Genomic DNA, 15,895 nt, shown 5'->3' on the forward strand with positions numbered 1-15,895 from the left:
GTAATTGGAAGATAAGTTTTTGTTTTCTTTTACAATTTTGTCATTTCTAACAGCTTGGACAGATTGGAAGTGCTGAGCAGACCCCCATATTTTTTTTGACAAATTGGGAGAAAAACAGGTGCGGGTAATCATAACTGTAATGCTCTGTGTGATAGCAGATGGCTGCAAACTGCCTCCACATGCGTAATTGAAGCTGTATCTTTGTAAATGCACTTTTTTTTTGTTTATTTATCAAATTGAGGGAGGGAAATTTGGTCTGCATCTTATATTTGAAGGAATACAGTAAATACCAAGCATTGCAATAACTTTTTATATCAAGGTCAATTTTATTTCAATAGTACACATATAAATCTCTGCCACATACATGAAACATATAGATGAAAGGCACATGACCCATAAAGGTTTCATTGTAGCAGCAATTGTTAAAATAAATAATCTCTGCCTACAAAACCACAATATATTAGTACGGTGAACAATTCTTCATGAAACCATGATTTATGTAAAATGTAAACAAAAAAATATATTAAAAAAATGTATGTAAAGTATAGCTGTAAATTTAGTTTTACAAATAATTCCAGAATATCAGATGGATTTCACTTTTTTGGTAACCCTTACTATAAAAGCAGACAGCGTGGGTTAAGAGTTTGAAGTTAAGGTAAACTGGTATTTACCCCAAGACTGTTTCTATTGTTTTATATTCATCTGGACAAAATAAAAAGGAACACATTTTGAAGGGCAGCATAAAAAACTGTTCCCAGGGTTTGAAATAGAGAACGACAATAAAAAAAGTGTATTTGGGGAAAAAGTGTGCATAACCGAATCTCATTGGAACAAATTGTTCCCACGGAGTGTAGAAAGTATTAATGCCACAAATAGACATTTATCATTTATAAGAATGACTAGTAGTATGGAGTATTGTATGACCGGTCTTTAAACAGAATGAAAAGTTTGGGTTTTTTTTTTTAAGAAAAAGAATAAACACATTACTAATATTCTATGCAACAGGCATTATCAAACAAGCAGTTTTTCTGACTTGGACAGTCAAGTGCAATATATGTAATTTGAAAAATTACAAGCACAACTGTGCTGAAATCAAATATTCTTGCAGTTTTGACAAACAAAGCAGATGTATATTAATTACAAGTCTTTGACTTTGTGCCAGCAACTTCAATGTATTTAAGAACCCCGACAATTAAGGCACGTTTTCAAATATGCCTTCTTAAAGACTGAAAAACACTATACAAAATGAACAAGTACATACATCAAAAGGTATTTGAGAAATAATACGTACAGAGTTTCAGTCAACAAGAAATAATTAAAATAGCAAATGTAGATGTATTTACAAACAAACATCTACTGATTAATAATCCAATCAGAAAATATACGTGCACCTAATTTTCTAAATAAATTAAATCACCATCACTTTTCATAACAGAAACAAAATATAAATCTAAATAGGAATACTGCTTCAACACAGATACTGGCAAACAAAATGCAATCGTTCTACAAATTACAAAATGTACAACTCTCACTTTTCTACATTATTACTTGAAATGGATTGTAGGGGTCCCATTCATATTTCTTGGTATTGATCTTGTTTGTTTTAGGGCTTTTTGAAGCACTCAAGGAATATTTCCTTGTCTAACAGGGCCTACTTTAAATAATTTTCTACAGTAGTATTCACAAGAGGTAGAAGGAAAAGCATGGAACGTATCCAAACACATCCAAATCAAAGTATCAGGCATGTTTTCTACAAGCTCTGCGGTCCTTGTGTTGAGATCCTGTGTGCATCTGTTCTCAAGGTGTCACGCTCTCTCTGCTATTGCTGGCTATCTTGGAGCTTTTTTAACGTGCATCTAAAGATAAACATTGAAAACACTGTTAGAGTTTTTTAATCTGTGGGTGTAAACAGTCTTTCAGAAATCCATACTAAGGAACCTCTAGCCATTGTACTATAGATCATAGCTACTTGGTTCGAGCCAATCAATCTACAGCAACAGTATGTTTGTATATAAAATACCAAGCACATAGTTCATAAAAAAAGTTTTGTACATATTCATGGCAGGATGCACCAGTTCAATTAAGGATACATATTTTCAAACAATTAGAATAGAAAACAGCACTGTACAATGTACCCAGATAGGATGTAAATGATGACACTGATAAATATAAAAATAATTTTTAAATATATATTTTCAGTATATGTCTTGTAAAATACTATATCCCTTTAAGAGGGATATAGTAGGTGTATAAACATAGTTTATATTTTAGCTGTAAATTTGGTTTGTTCCCATAAGAAACAAGCTTGTTTTTTACATAAGACAGCTAAATGTGCACAGTGATTTGCAGCTGAAGGCTGTATCAGTTATTGTCAGTTATTCTTAACAGTGTTCTGAAGTGGTGCAATAACAAAATCTGGCATGCATGCCCAAGCAGAGGTCACTGCTGTCAGGAAGATATAGCGTGCCCTCCCACTACAGCGTGCAAGGACTTCAATTCGAAACATCTTCTAGTTACGTGTCACTCTTTCCATTAAGATCAGTGTCCACAGTCGCTTGTTTTTTTAATGTAATGTGTATATCCATTGCAGGGATATGTACAGTATTCTGCTTCCATGTATTTTCTGGTTTAGTAGCTAAATCCTATGGAATGATATCCTGACCCATTGTGGGTTGGAGCGCTACGAAACCCTCACCTCGCTGAGTATCGCCCACACTGCAGAGTCCTGCAGGACTGAAAGCCGCAGTGCAGAAATGGGATTGAAGATGGGATCAACTGCAGACTCTGACACTCCATTTTCAAATTTTCCTTCATGGCACAAACAAGGGAAAAAATGGTTATAAAGTCACAAGGCCCACAATCAAAGTTGCATAAAACATAAAATGGATTTAGCTTTTTCTGGGGCCAGAGGAACAAAGGACTTTAACACACTTGGTTACGCCCAGAACACCGTTGAACTCTCCATTAACACCTTTGCTCAACTTCAAATTTAGGGTTACCAATTTCTTCCTTCACGTGTTACCTGCAATTCAAAATTTGAAGGACCTGCACATTTTACATGCCATGTACAGTAGTATGCTACACAGAAACTGAGAAAAACAATACTGTCTGTGAACATAATTATTATTGTTTAGCATTGTAAAAAGGAATAGATAAGTGTTTTTCAAAATGTATTTTTTCATTTTTGTTTCTTGATAAGAAATTGACCTTGTGTCAAAAGGCAATTACAAATAAACGCCCTATATTCAGTCCTTCTTGACTGACAGAAACTCCAACTAGTTTTATGGTGAGCTAGACGTCACCATTTCACTGCTGTTGAGGGATACATTGTTTAAAGGTATTATACCCGATGCAGTCATTGTAACTGTATTGATAGAACACCAGGAAACAAAAACAATTCTGTAAACAGAAGATAAACTATTTACCTATTATGTAAAAGCCATCATCTGTGCGTTTATATTTATCTTTGGTTTTCAATCCAGTTTCCTGAAAAAGGATTATGGGATTCAATAAATAGCATTATTCTCACAGTAAAAAGTAATGCATTAAAATTCTGCCAGCGCTTAATAGTCTCTACTTCAATTCCATGGTTTTGGACCATGATAAGGTATTATTCAATTGGAGACAATGGAAGAAGCAGCAATATTGCATTCAACGCCTTACTACAGGACATGGTTATTTACTGGGAAGAGGGTTATACAGTTCGATTACTGCATTCAGCCATAGGCTGGTTGTACATATTGAGTGATGCCATTCACATAAAATCAAGGTCCTATTGTAAGTGACTCTGCAGCAGCAGTTGTTGATGCACAGTTCACCCCCTAGTCTCAAAGTCGCTTTGGATAAAAGCGTCTGCTAAATAACTAATTAAAAATAATAATAATATCAAAGTCCTCTGAATTTGTTAGCTACAAGTTTTGAACAGTGGTTGCTGACCATTTTACATCCAACTAACATCTAACTGCTCTGGGTCTTATATATCTGATCAACTGCCACGTCATGTGATTTGGTTCCTTTGCACGATATGACTGCTTTATTTTACACCTTGTAGATACAGTACCATTCAACTTCCTTCTAAACACAATGTTACTGCTTCACTAGTATTTAACTAGTACTTTAACCAAAGTTGTTAGTGTTATTTTCAATTAAGGACATCACTTTTTTTTTTAATGTTAGAATATGCAAACAGATGGTTTTTGATACCGGTGACTGAGAATATCAGTGTTTCTCAAAACATTTGCCCCTCAATAGGCAGGGCAATGTTTTCTACATTTTTTGGCACAGGAGGAAGCAAAACAACCCCCTTCTAAGACAGTGGTGTGTTATAATAAAGTGACTGTCCTGTTTAAAGTACGCACAAGCCCTCTCAAGTCCAAGGCTTTGTTTGTGAAGTGCACTGGTATTCTTACCGAAAAAGGCAGAACCTCAACAGTAGTATTCTGTAATTTGTCTCCTGGATGTTCAGGGTTACCACTACGAAATAGGTATCTGGAAATCAAAACAGAGCAAGGAGCATTCAAGATATTGGCAAATCCAGGGATCAAACCACAGGTAATCACTTAGCATGTATGGTGGTACAGCCAGTGTTAAGTTTGAGGTTTGCACAGATTCATCAGTAACTCAAACAATTCTCAGCAAAAAAAAAATCTTAACAAAACCACTACCACTAGATGGCAGCACTGCAATACAAGTCCCTGCACAGAAACTCAAATCTGCCTCATTTGTCCAGTTTAATCTGAAAATGCAAAAGTAAATTGTGACCTTCAGGGATGCTTCGCTGTGGATGACTCAGAAGCCTGAAGGTATATGGCAGCTAGAATAAAGTATCAGATAAACCAGGAGCACATTCTGTCTCTTTTTCCACTGGGCACAAAAACAAATGGCTCCTAGCTGTATTATTATTTTTTAGCATGAAAGAACTCTGCACTCCAACAATTTTCAACGTTTATAAACCATCCATGCTGGCTTGAAAATCATTTTCATCTTTTCAGTTCTTATATGTTGGTTAAAAGCAGTAACACTAACAACTGGGGGAAAAAAAATAACACCAAAACATTTATAAGGCATTAGATGCTTCTTCATTTTTGGGAATTCTGTAATTCTAGTGTTCACTGTGCTTTATTACACTTTGCTATGCTTACTAGGGTCAACTTTTATAAGGGGAGTGATGCACACATATTCTCTGCTGTATCCTTGTCACTGGGGATCTGCACCACTAGCAGGGTATAAAAAAATGACAGTACTGGTCAATAAAAGATAACTATCCAAGGCATCTACTGGTACCATCTGTCAACATCTGCTTTTTTTCTTTCTGACCATACCAACAGAAACGCACACCGTTTATTCTCCTTACTGTCTTGGGAAAAATCTTGGGAAATAACTGTTAGAAAGTAACCAGCTTCTATTGTGCCTTCTATTACGTCTCTCTCCAGTGGTCTGCTGTTTAAAATTCTTCTCCGATACCCTGCCTGTGCAGGTGCTGCAGCTTTCCTTTTGCAACGTCCAGCAATCAAACGGGACTTTGTTTGGAAACAAAGGATAATTGATTTCAAGCATTCTGGCTCCCCGGCACATTATTGCTAGATGCTTTCCTGTAATTGCTCTTTCCAAAACACATTATGGTTCTTCTATAAATACTATTTCAATACAAACTGTGCTACTCCACTGTTTTTACAGCATGTTGTCAGTCTTCCCTTGTTGCTGCAAACTCATTTTTTTAATGTTCTGGAACCATAACAAATAACAGACTTGGTACTTAATATTCAATTGCTTTGAGGATCAAATTCAACTTTATACGAACATACAATTCCTGACTGCACAGAAGGAAAACCATGATAATCTACTTCTCATGCCAATTAGTAGTTGCCAATTATTTTCATCATTTTCTCCCTAACTTAGAATATCCAATTATTATTTAGACTCAGCTCACTGCTACCACCCCCGCACTGACTTGGGAGGGCAAAGACGAACACACGCTGTCCACCGAAGCGTGTGCTGTCAGCCGCCTGCTCCTTTTCACACTGCAGAATCACAATGCAGCCACCTCAGAGCTACAGCGTCGAAGAACAATACAGCTCTGGGCAGCTTACAGGCAAGCCCGCAGTCGCCCCAGCCAGACTACAGCGGTTGCTGGTGAGCAGTAAGCCGAAGACATCCCGGCCGACCTAACCCTTTGCCCTCCCAGGCAGCGCTCGGCCAATTGTGTGCCGCACCCTGGGAGCTCCCGTCCATGGTCAGCAATGGAATAGCCTGGACTCGAACCGGTGCCGTCCAGGCTATATATAGAGCGCATCCTGCACTCTACGCAGGGTGCCTTTACCGGATGCGCCACTTGGAAGTCCCTTGCCCGATACTCTTGATTTTCCAGTTTGTTTATATTGCTTTACAAATAGCTTTACCAGCAGGTACACAGGGTTCCTTTTTAACTCAAGCTCACATGTAAATAGTGTTACAGGTCTGTGGTGTGTACAAGAAACACATTACTCTACCTTGCTGTATCCAGTGTCAATTATGTTGTTGAATATATTCTGGATTGTTATGATATTTTTGTTCACACATCATACGTCAGAATACCATCCTCAACTTGAAGACATTGAGAAAGACATCTAGTCAAAGTGTTTCTCATTGAAGTTTCTTTTAGTATTTCTAATCCTCCAGGAGAAAAATAATTTCTTAAAACAGATCTGACAATTAACAAATCAAGATCATTTTCCCCCCTTGCAATAATGTTGGTGCTCTGCTTACAAATGAGTGGCTTGTGGGAACAGAAAAGCTGAGGAATTGCATGAGAGGGAGCAAGATCTATACACACTCTACAATGCATATAAATGAACCTTCTCCTGGAAAATGCTCCAGAGAAACAGGCTGAGAAATGCATTTCCATCTTGACTTAAGTTTATTGCTGCATACCAGACAACACAGGATACAGTTTGTAACACTTACAACAGCAAGATGAATAAGAGCAGAGTGTTTGAACAAAAAGAAGTAGCAAAAAAGTGAAGTAGGGAGGGGGTGAGGCGAGTAGGAAAGGATTTTTTGTGGTGGTATTATTCTTTTGATTACATTGTTGGATCTCTTCCAGTTATCAGAGATAGGTTGAAAACATGGTACGGAGACTGGCCTAATCAGGAAATCACAGTAACTCTAAAAGAGGTTGTATCATACTTGATCTTCTCAGTTCTCTCTACACTCGCTGTATACTGTTTGTTGTTTTTTTTTTTTTTTTTTTTTTACATAGAGAAGGGGGATAGAGGGGAGAGAAGTAGTGAAACAGTGAATATGGGTGTTTCTATATTATACTGGGGGGGGATCATTTGTGTTGATCAAATACACTGTTGACTCATAAGAGTTCAACACCCTGGCTCCTTTCTTCAATCAAACCAAGCTGTTTATAAGACTGCAGTGGTCAGCTAGCATGAACACTCCGAGACTGAGATGACTGTCAGGAAGCTCTGTGGTCTACAAATCACTGTATGGCAACCTAAGATTAATTTTGATCCCTCACCTTTCAATATTGACTGGCTTGTCGAATTTTAAGAGGATGTAGTCCCCAGCGGTAGGAGTGATGGCCCAAAAGAAGTCTTCACCCAAGTAGGTTTTCTCCAAGGTGTGTCCCTGGTACATTTTGAGGGAGGTTGAAACCTCAGCTGGTGGGTTCACATGGATCTTATGAAGCAACGGCTTCAGAAAATCTTTGTCCTGACAGAAAATAAAAGAACGATGAGTAATGAATTCAACATGAAATTCGGGATATACAAAACTACACAAACTATGTTTTTCGAAAATGTTAATTTTAAATACTAGCTGTTGTATGGTGACAAAAACGGTTCTGCATAAAAAAAAAAAAAAAAAATGGTTTTATAAATGGTATCGTCTCTCCTTAATTAACCTACTATGTATACAGGGTGGGATGTCTAGTCGTTAAAACAAGAACCATCAAGCATGGTTTTGTTGTTGGCGCATGTGGTTCATTATTGTGTTCATGATGAGTCGTTTGGTCGAAAGGATCACCTATCCCTTATTCATTCCTCTATCAAGCATAGTCTGACACTTTATTGTTGAATAAACCGATATGGAATTCTCTTATAGTGTACCCACTGTTTTACGAGGCAACTACTCAGAGTCAGAAAAGTCAGCCAATCTGATGTTAGTCATCTCCCAAAACAATAGTTTACTGTGTTATATAATAATGGTAAAAGCAAGTTAAAATCATGCATGATAAAAGCATAAACAAATTAGAGAGGTAGGGTAAAGCCAGAAGCATCTCTACGTAGTGTTGTATAGTATTAATTGGCACCACAATTGATAATAAACCCATACTGAATCCCAGCTTGAACTGTTGGTCCTAACAACTCATGTAGAAATGAAGTACATTTTCAAAGTACAAAAAGATGCTGTACTGTAGAATGTTGATTTTGACTTCATCATTGGGGGGAGCGCTTAGTGATGTAAACTCATAGTGCTCTAGAGAAGGGAAAGCACAGTGACCATGGTTTTCAAGAACAAAGGACATGTTTATTAAAGCGAAAATAAAAGTAAGGTTCAAATAACTGTAGATCAGGCAAAAACAGAACATTGCCAAACTTAAGCACATTGGTAAAACACACACTAATTGTTACACTGCAAGAAAGTGTAACCATGTATTATGCAACACAAGCTGGGGTCATCTTACAGTGAGCTTTTGGATCTTCCCAGCCAGAGAGGAATGCAGCCCCACGTGCTGGAACAGCGAAGGCCTGAATCGAACTCGCAGACTGGACTTCTGTCGCTCGCAATGTTTCTAAGTAAAGAAAAGTGAGAGATCCCTGCTTAGAGCAGAGCACAGTTTGAACAGATGTGGATGGGGAATGACAGGCTTCATTAACAGATGAAGCATTAAGCTCATCATCCAGGTGTAAACCTTCATAAAACCAGACAGGCCTTTCATTGGTATTTTATTCAAAAAGTGGAGGATCTCTACTTTAGTTACCATCTCAGTGGTGGACATAAAACTTGCGCCACTGTGAACCTCTTACGAAGCCGATACTGCTAATTGAGAAGAAAGCTTGGTGGTTTTGTGTGTGATGTCGACTTGATGTCCCAAACCCAGTTAGTCCCCCAGAGAGAAAGGGAATAAATAACCAGTGGCTTAACCCTCTTCACTGACTAGCCCCTAAACTCAGACAATTAAATTAAGAGTTTATTTAAACACATTAGCTTGTTACCTTACAAAGTGTAGTGAAAAAGGCTCAGCCTCAATGCAATGGGAATCTGGAATCTAAAAGTCCTGCTAAATGCAGTAATGATTGAAAGACTGAAGAGCAATTGGTTTATATTGGTATGCATTTCAAACAGTCAAACACAATCTCTGCATCTGTTTGATGTTAAGCAACCCCTTCATTTATCAAAATACAGTGCCGAGGGACAGCTATAATGGTATCAACATAGCACAGAAATGTTATTTGCATGAAATATATTCTTCACATACTGTATAAGGGACAATTTAACTGTTTTAACATAATACAAATATTGTTTAAAATTACATTTAGGGTCTCCCGAGTGGCGCTTCCAGTAATGGCACTCCGCCTAGAGTGTTGGATGTATCCTACAGCTTACAAATCCCTGGTTCAAATCCAAGCTATGCTACTGCAGACTGTGGACGAGAGTTCCCAGGGGGCGGCGCAAATTTGGCCAAGCGCTGCACAGACGGGGTAGGGGTTATGTTGGCTCGCCGCACAAGCGACCCCTGCCACTAGCTGGGCACCTGCAGGCCGGCCTGTACACAATTCAGAACTGGTGGTCCTCCGACACTAAGTTCTGAATACGGCTGTATGGCGAGCTTGCAGAGCGGTTGTCTCGGAGGGACGAGAGCGCTAGTCTTCGTCTCTCCCGAGTTAGTGAGGGTTTTGCAGCGGTGAGTCAGGTTGAATAATAATTGGATATTCCAAAAATTGGAAAATTAATAAAAAATAATTGTTAAAAAAAATAATAATAAACAACAACATTTAGATGTTTAGAATCTGTCCCACTCACCAAAAGAGGTGTTCTGCTAGTTTTTGTTTTACATTGTTTTTATTGTGTAGGGTGGAAATCTACATGGAAATGAACATTTGCATGACAGCAACTGAATCATGTTAACCCAATTCAGAACCAATGGACCGTTAATCTCATTCAATCAAAAATAATGATTAGGTATTTTTTAGCAGCAACATTTCAAAGATAATGGACCAATGTGAAAAAAAAAATGTATTATGTAAAAAAGATTTGCCATAAACAAAACAGCCTATGCTTCAGTTTTAAATAATTAAACACTTGGAAGCAGGCAACCTGTCTAGACTGGTTTCATAACATTGATCTCTGCTAATTAACAAGGCAATTCATCATACAGTATGTATGATTTAAAAGTATATTGTTTTTATTTATGTATTTATTTTACTATATGGCAATTATTTCTACCAGTACACAATGAATAATTACAATTATCACCTGCAAACCTATTTTTTTTTTTTTTTTAGGCTTCACAGCAATTAAATCAAACGAAAAAAATGATTTTTTTCTTAGCAACAACTACAGAACATGACAGTTAGCATATTAAATAAGATTGATGGTAAATACTAACGCTGCAGACGTTCTTTGGAACAACCTCCTCTTCATAATTTAATAAGAGACTAATCTAATTCAAAATCACGCACTATGTTTGTTTGTGTTTGATTTACCAGAATAATGTATCGCCTAAATTGTCAACATCAAGAATTAAATTAAAAGCTTTATTATTTCACTAGAAAAGTTTAGATTCAGATATTGTCCTAGGCTTGGAGGACTGATGTAGCACTGAAACACATTAACTTGCCATCACCTTACATTTTACAGTTATTCTTCAGCTTTAATTTCAAAATGTAGTTGGACTGTTCTTAAACAATAGTGAGATTAACCATTTCTGTCAATAGAATTCAATGCATTCACCTTCTGATGCCCACTTAAAAACTATTCAAAAATGTTCAAAGCAACAGCTGATTCCAGTTACGAGCAGGGTGTACACACAAACACTGTGGCCTGAGCTGGTCATCAGCCAGGGGACTGTCAGTAATAGATCACCTGATCTCAGTGCTTGGCTACACTCTCTAGACTCATTTCCATCTGTAATTGAATTCACACAGCCTTGGTTTTGCTTCACATCTCATAACCAATTCTGCTGGCATCCAAATAACACATGCATTGGAGTTTTCCCCTCTGTCAGACTCCTGCATCAAAGGTGTCTGGCGATACATTAGTGTGTCATGAGATCTTAATGTTTGTGACATAGATAATGCTGCAAATACAAAATATGTATCCACTATCCACCGTGTGCAGATTTAAAAATGTAAATATGACATACAAAAAGATACTCCAAGTTACTTACAAATGTATGCACTTAGCAAGTTTCATTGGTATTGGATAAAGTTATCAAGATATACATTAAAACACTAAAGAGCAACATACAGACATCCGTACAGATGGCACACCACTTCCACAACATTTTGGATCTTATTATAGCTACAATCTCCTCAGTTTGACAACTGAGGATCAAATCTCTACTGGCTAGCAACCTTCACTCCGTGACCCATTTATCAAGAAATAGCAAAAACGACTCAATTCTGGGTTCTCCATACATTGCATGTCAGGGAACCAAAAATACATACCGCATCCTTCTCTGGATTGCAGACTTTTACCCAGAGGATATGATCAAGCAGCCAATCAATGGGCTTCTCCTTACAGAACATTAATATGAACTCCACAATCAGGTTCAAGTCAGGAGCCCGAAACATCTTCCCTGTAAAGAAATAGGTAATCACTATTGAAATGACATCACAATTGTGTTATTACAATGTAATTTAGCGGTACCCAAACCCAGTGACTTCCCATCTAGGTCTTTGTTTCAAGTTTAGCATGGACTTCTAATGGTTAATGTAGACTTGGAGGGGGTCCAACAAAGGGGTGTTGTGAAGCACCACTGCTTTACATTGGTGGCCTAATGCTATGTCTGGCAGTACTAACTTCTGGAGTTAGTTTCAAAAATGCCTCAGTGATATATGTAGTGTGTGTGAAATTCATAATGATTTAATTATATACATTTTATTACCTGACAAATTTTACATTTTCATTATATACTCCATGCCAGTCGTACAATTGTTTAATGATAAATACTAAGTAGCCCTCAAGTCACTTTAGCTCGTAACTGTAACATAACAGACATACAGCATCAAACGCTCACTTAAATGTGCTCTCTCAAATAACAAAAAGGGTAAGAATCCTGCAAGTCATCTGTTTATATTACTGTCTGTCTGTGTACTTTCAAGTCTTGATAATTAACAAGAAAATGACTGGCCTCAGAATCTAACATTCAACATAAAAAAAAAAAAAAAAAAAAATCTAACTTATAATTAATACCAATTACTTCACACCTATGCATTTTTTATAATGACAACTGTGGATTTATTTCAAAATGGCAAGTCATAGAAGACACCAACTAGTAGTGGAAGCTTATGAGATCATGATTTTTGATTGACGGTGTTATTGGTTCGTTTTTCAGAACCAGCACAACACACTGGAGTCTGCTGTATTCTAGAGATGTGCAACACTCTTGCTAAGGGTCTCAGTGACTTCTTGTTATGAGTTTTAGGCCATACAAATGAAGCACATCTCCCTACCAATAAATCCTAGCTGTGAGAACTCTAAAATCATCCAGTCTTCCGAGGACAGCTGAAGAGCAAAGTTTTTCATGGTGGTGAAGTAGTTTGGTTTCACAACAATGTCATCTTCAAGCTGTGGAGAAAAATGAATTTACAAATTTATAAACAAAACAACATGCAGCTAATGCAAGACAGGTTTGCTGAACTTTTTTTTTTTTCAAATTTAATTTACTCAAGTAATCTACTTAAACTTACTGAAGAACTATTTAACATTTGGACACTGGAGTTGAAATGTTTATGCGATTTGGCTTCGAAGAAGCTTTCTATATTTTGGCAGTGAATAAACACTATTAAAAACATTCAAATCAATTAAAAACTATAGGAGAACAACTGAAGATTTACCATGCTGGAGCAACAACGGTAATAAAACATTAGGTTATTATCATAACCCTGGTTCCATGAAATAGAAAAGTAACCATTACCGAATGGGTATTTACCTCCTAAAAAGACTTGAAACCTGAATAAGATACACCAAAGCTGTTCGATGAGCCTGTGACAAAGTCATGGCCCACCTCCGAGGACATAAAACCACTGTGGTCAGAGACCTCAACATCATTTGTCAATTTCAAATTTGTCACCGATAGCGATTCATTCACAACGGATTCAATACTGTTTTGTAAAAAAGCGAGTGTGTCTTGAGGGACACTGATTGCTTCATGAAATCTTTCCAGAATCGCCGTCATATTCTTGAATTGCTTTGTATTCTGACTTCCACAAACGTATCTCATCGCTACAACATGGCATGCAAACAAATGGCAAAATGTGCCGCTGTTTCTCTTATGATACAAAGTTGGAAATTGTTCAAGCTCTTGAAAACAGAAATCAGACACAAGTCGCCGAGCAATTTGGTGTTTCCCGTTCTGGCGAGTTGTTTCAGCATTCTGTTAAATGTCTTGTATAGTGCTGCTGCATTTTGTAACATGTGTAGGGGTGCCTTGTTAATTTAGTTTGACGGTTAGTTTATTAACGTTAAGTTAACCCGAAGTAATGCCCATTATTTTTGCCTCTGCCATTACGACAGCCCAAAACATACCAGCCAGCTAATTTCATAGTACTTAAGCTTTCTGACTGTCTTGTTTCGCTTTAGTTTTATTAACAATAGTTTGTCTGTTACTTTATTATTGCAGTTTATTAACATACACTTGCCTGTTGTTCTGCTTTTATTTATTCAGTTATTCAGACCAGGACAACAAATACTTTATTACATATATTTATACACTACTGTACCTTAGACTGGGACCTAGGACTCCTGTGAGGTTCCAACAGCACATGTTAACAGAAGATAAGGTGGGATCTTGAGGTCCCGTCAGAGCTGAAAGGGTTACTGTAAATTAGCCAGCCACTTACCTGGACATAATAAGTACCCTTATTTAGAGCGTACATCATAAGGAAACTGTAATCCAAATTCTGTTTTGTTCGCCACCTGAAAAATACCAATCATAAAGAAAGGTGATTAGTCATCAAACTGTGGCACCTTTCACTTTCTTTAGAGCTGCCTGTTGAAGCAGGGAAGTCTTTGGCATGGTAACTGCAAATAGTGCCTTCATGGAAACAAGAAAGAACTGCTTGATAACCACCGGCACTGTTGACAACAGCGGTTGCCACAATCGTACAGTAGAGAATACAAATGGCTAACTCAACCTAAGCTTTGCACTTTTGACATTCACAAACTTCAGCATGTGACACCTGCTGGCGAAACATTATTTCTGTAGTAATCTGTGACAAACCAGTTTCTAGTCAGGCTATTATCCTCTAGCATGCAAGATGCAGGACAGGTTAACTATAACTGCACATTGCATTGACTTTTTATTGTGGAGATTACCGTACCATAATTTGCCATTTTATAGCTGGTTTTGGCTACCACTAACAGGATGTGGCTTCTGATATACCAAAAAGACATTCAGGGATCATATGTTACTACATTAGATTCACACCTACAATGCAAACAGTGTTATAATAATCACAATGCTAGCTACAGAAACCAAACTTTAATATCATAACAGCCTGATAACTGTGTAAAACATTTACAGGATGTTTATTTTTAAAGATATAAAACAATAACTAAAAAAGGTATTTGAATTATGGTACATATTACAATCATAGCTGACCTAAAATTAACATTGTCATTCATTGCAGCATTAAAAGTGGATCAAATATCAGTATTTAACTGTTCTGTAAATATTCTTAAAAAGGGAGTGGTTTACAGGTGTGGAAGTTTAAAAAAAAACAAGCTGGCATTACTGCCTAAAACCAACTCAAGCCATATGTTATTGTGTGATAAAATAGTGCAGTCTGACCTATACAATATTCTACTTGTACAAATTACAGGAACTATATGAAATAATTTGTATTCATAAGCTTTTAGATCATCTTTAATACCTGGATAAAACAGAGTTTAGAAATTGACTACGGCTGATTGACAAATGAATAGTTTGCACAAGGAATAACACGGTTTTATACGTGATGCCAGCTGCCACCAGCGTGATGCATGCAATACATTGCATTACACCATATTACATTGTAGTACAAAGTTGGATTAATGTAGTAACTTGCTGTGTGTGTCAGATGTTTCCAGTCTTTGGGAGTGTGTTAATGAAAGGTGTCGTGCAGTACTGTAATTGCCGTTTTCATTATTATTTGGTCATTTTATCGATTTCTTTTTTTTTTTCTAAACCCTGTTTTTTCGCCAAGGGGCGCAGTTACACCCACACCATTTTCCTGCCGTTTTCTTAGTTCCACGATTTATGGAGACACACGTACATGTACAGACCACTGATGTAACGAAGGGTTAACCTACTTACACACTTGATGGTGTTGCCGTGTTTTTTTTACCAACCCTTTGATGTCCACCGATTCACCAGCCACAACAAACAAACTGGACAATCAACACGTTTATTGATGCATAAATGAAAAAAAGGTTGAACTACAGACAAATGTATGAAACCTAACAAATGCATTATATTTTGATCACAGCAGAAAGGACTGGCGGGCTTCCACTTGTTCATCACTGTGTCATAGTAAAGTTGGTCAGTAAATACATTTATTGATTTAAGTACTTCATAAAAGGTAAGTGCTTAAAAATATAGTGATTATTAACCAGGTTATTTGCCAACATCCTACAGGTAATAACACCATCTTATAGTACACAGTACTCCACAGGCAAGTTGATAAACCTTAACTTTTATTCA

The 15,895-nt window shown here is 37.2% G+C and overlaps 1 protein-coding gene across 1 annotated transcript in view; it reads right to left on the bottom strand.

Moving 5' to 3' along the window:
* Positions 1-211: 211 nt before the first annotated feature.
* The window catches only part of LOC121327920 (alpha-1,3-mannosyl-glycoprotein 4-beta-N-acetylglucosaminyltransferase A-like), a 43,232-nt gene continuing 27,548 nt past the window's right edge, over positions 212-15,895 (bottom strand). Inside the window, exons 8-16 of the mRNA XM_041272265.1 lie at positions 14,055-14,130; positions 12,666-12,780; positions 11,658-11,788; positions 8,672-8,779; positions 7,505-7,698; positions 4,410-4,488; positions 3,426-3,486; positions 2,696-2,808; positions 212-1,856 (exon numbers count right to left, since the gene is read on the bottom strand). Coding sequence (XP_041128199.1) covers positions 1,830-1,856; positions 2,696-2,808; positions 3,426-3,486; positions 4,410-4,488; positions 7,505-7,698; positions 8,672-8,779; positions 11,658-11,788; positions 12,666-12,780; positions 14,055-14,130 — 904 coding nt within the window. The 3' untranslated portion in view covers positions 212-1,829. The remainder of the gene's footprint in view (positions 1,857-2,695; positions 2,809-3,425; positions 3,487-4,409; positions 4,489-7,504; positions 7,699-8,671; positions 8,780-11,657; positions 11,789-12,665; positions 12,781-14,054; positions 14,131-15,895) is intronic.

The sequence above is a fragment of the Polyodon spathula genome, chromosome 15 (assembly GCF_017654505.1).
Source record: "Polyodon spathula isolate WHYD16114869_AA chromosome 15, ASM1765450v1, whole genome shotgun sequence".
NCBI classification, from domain to species: Eukaryota; Metazoa; Chordata; class Actinopteri; order Acipenseriformes; family Polyodontidae; genus Polyodon; species Polyodon spathula.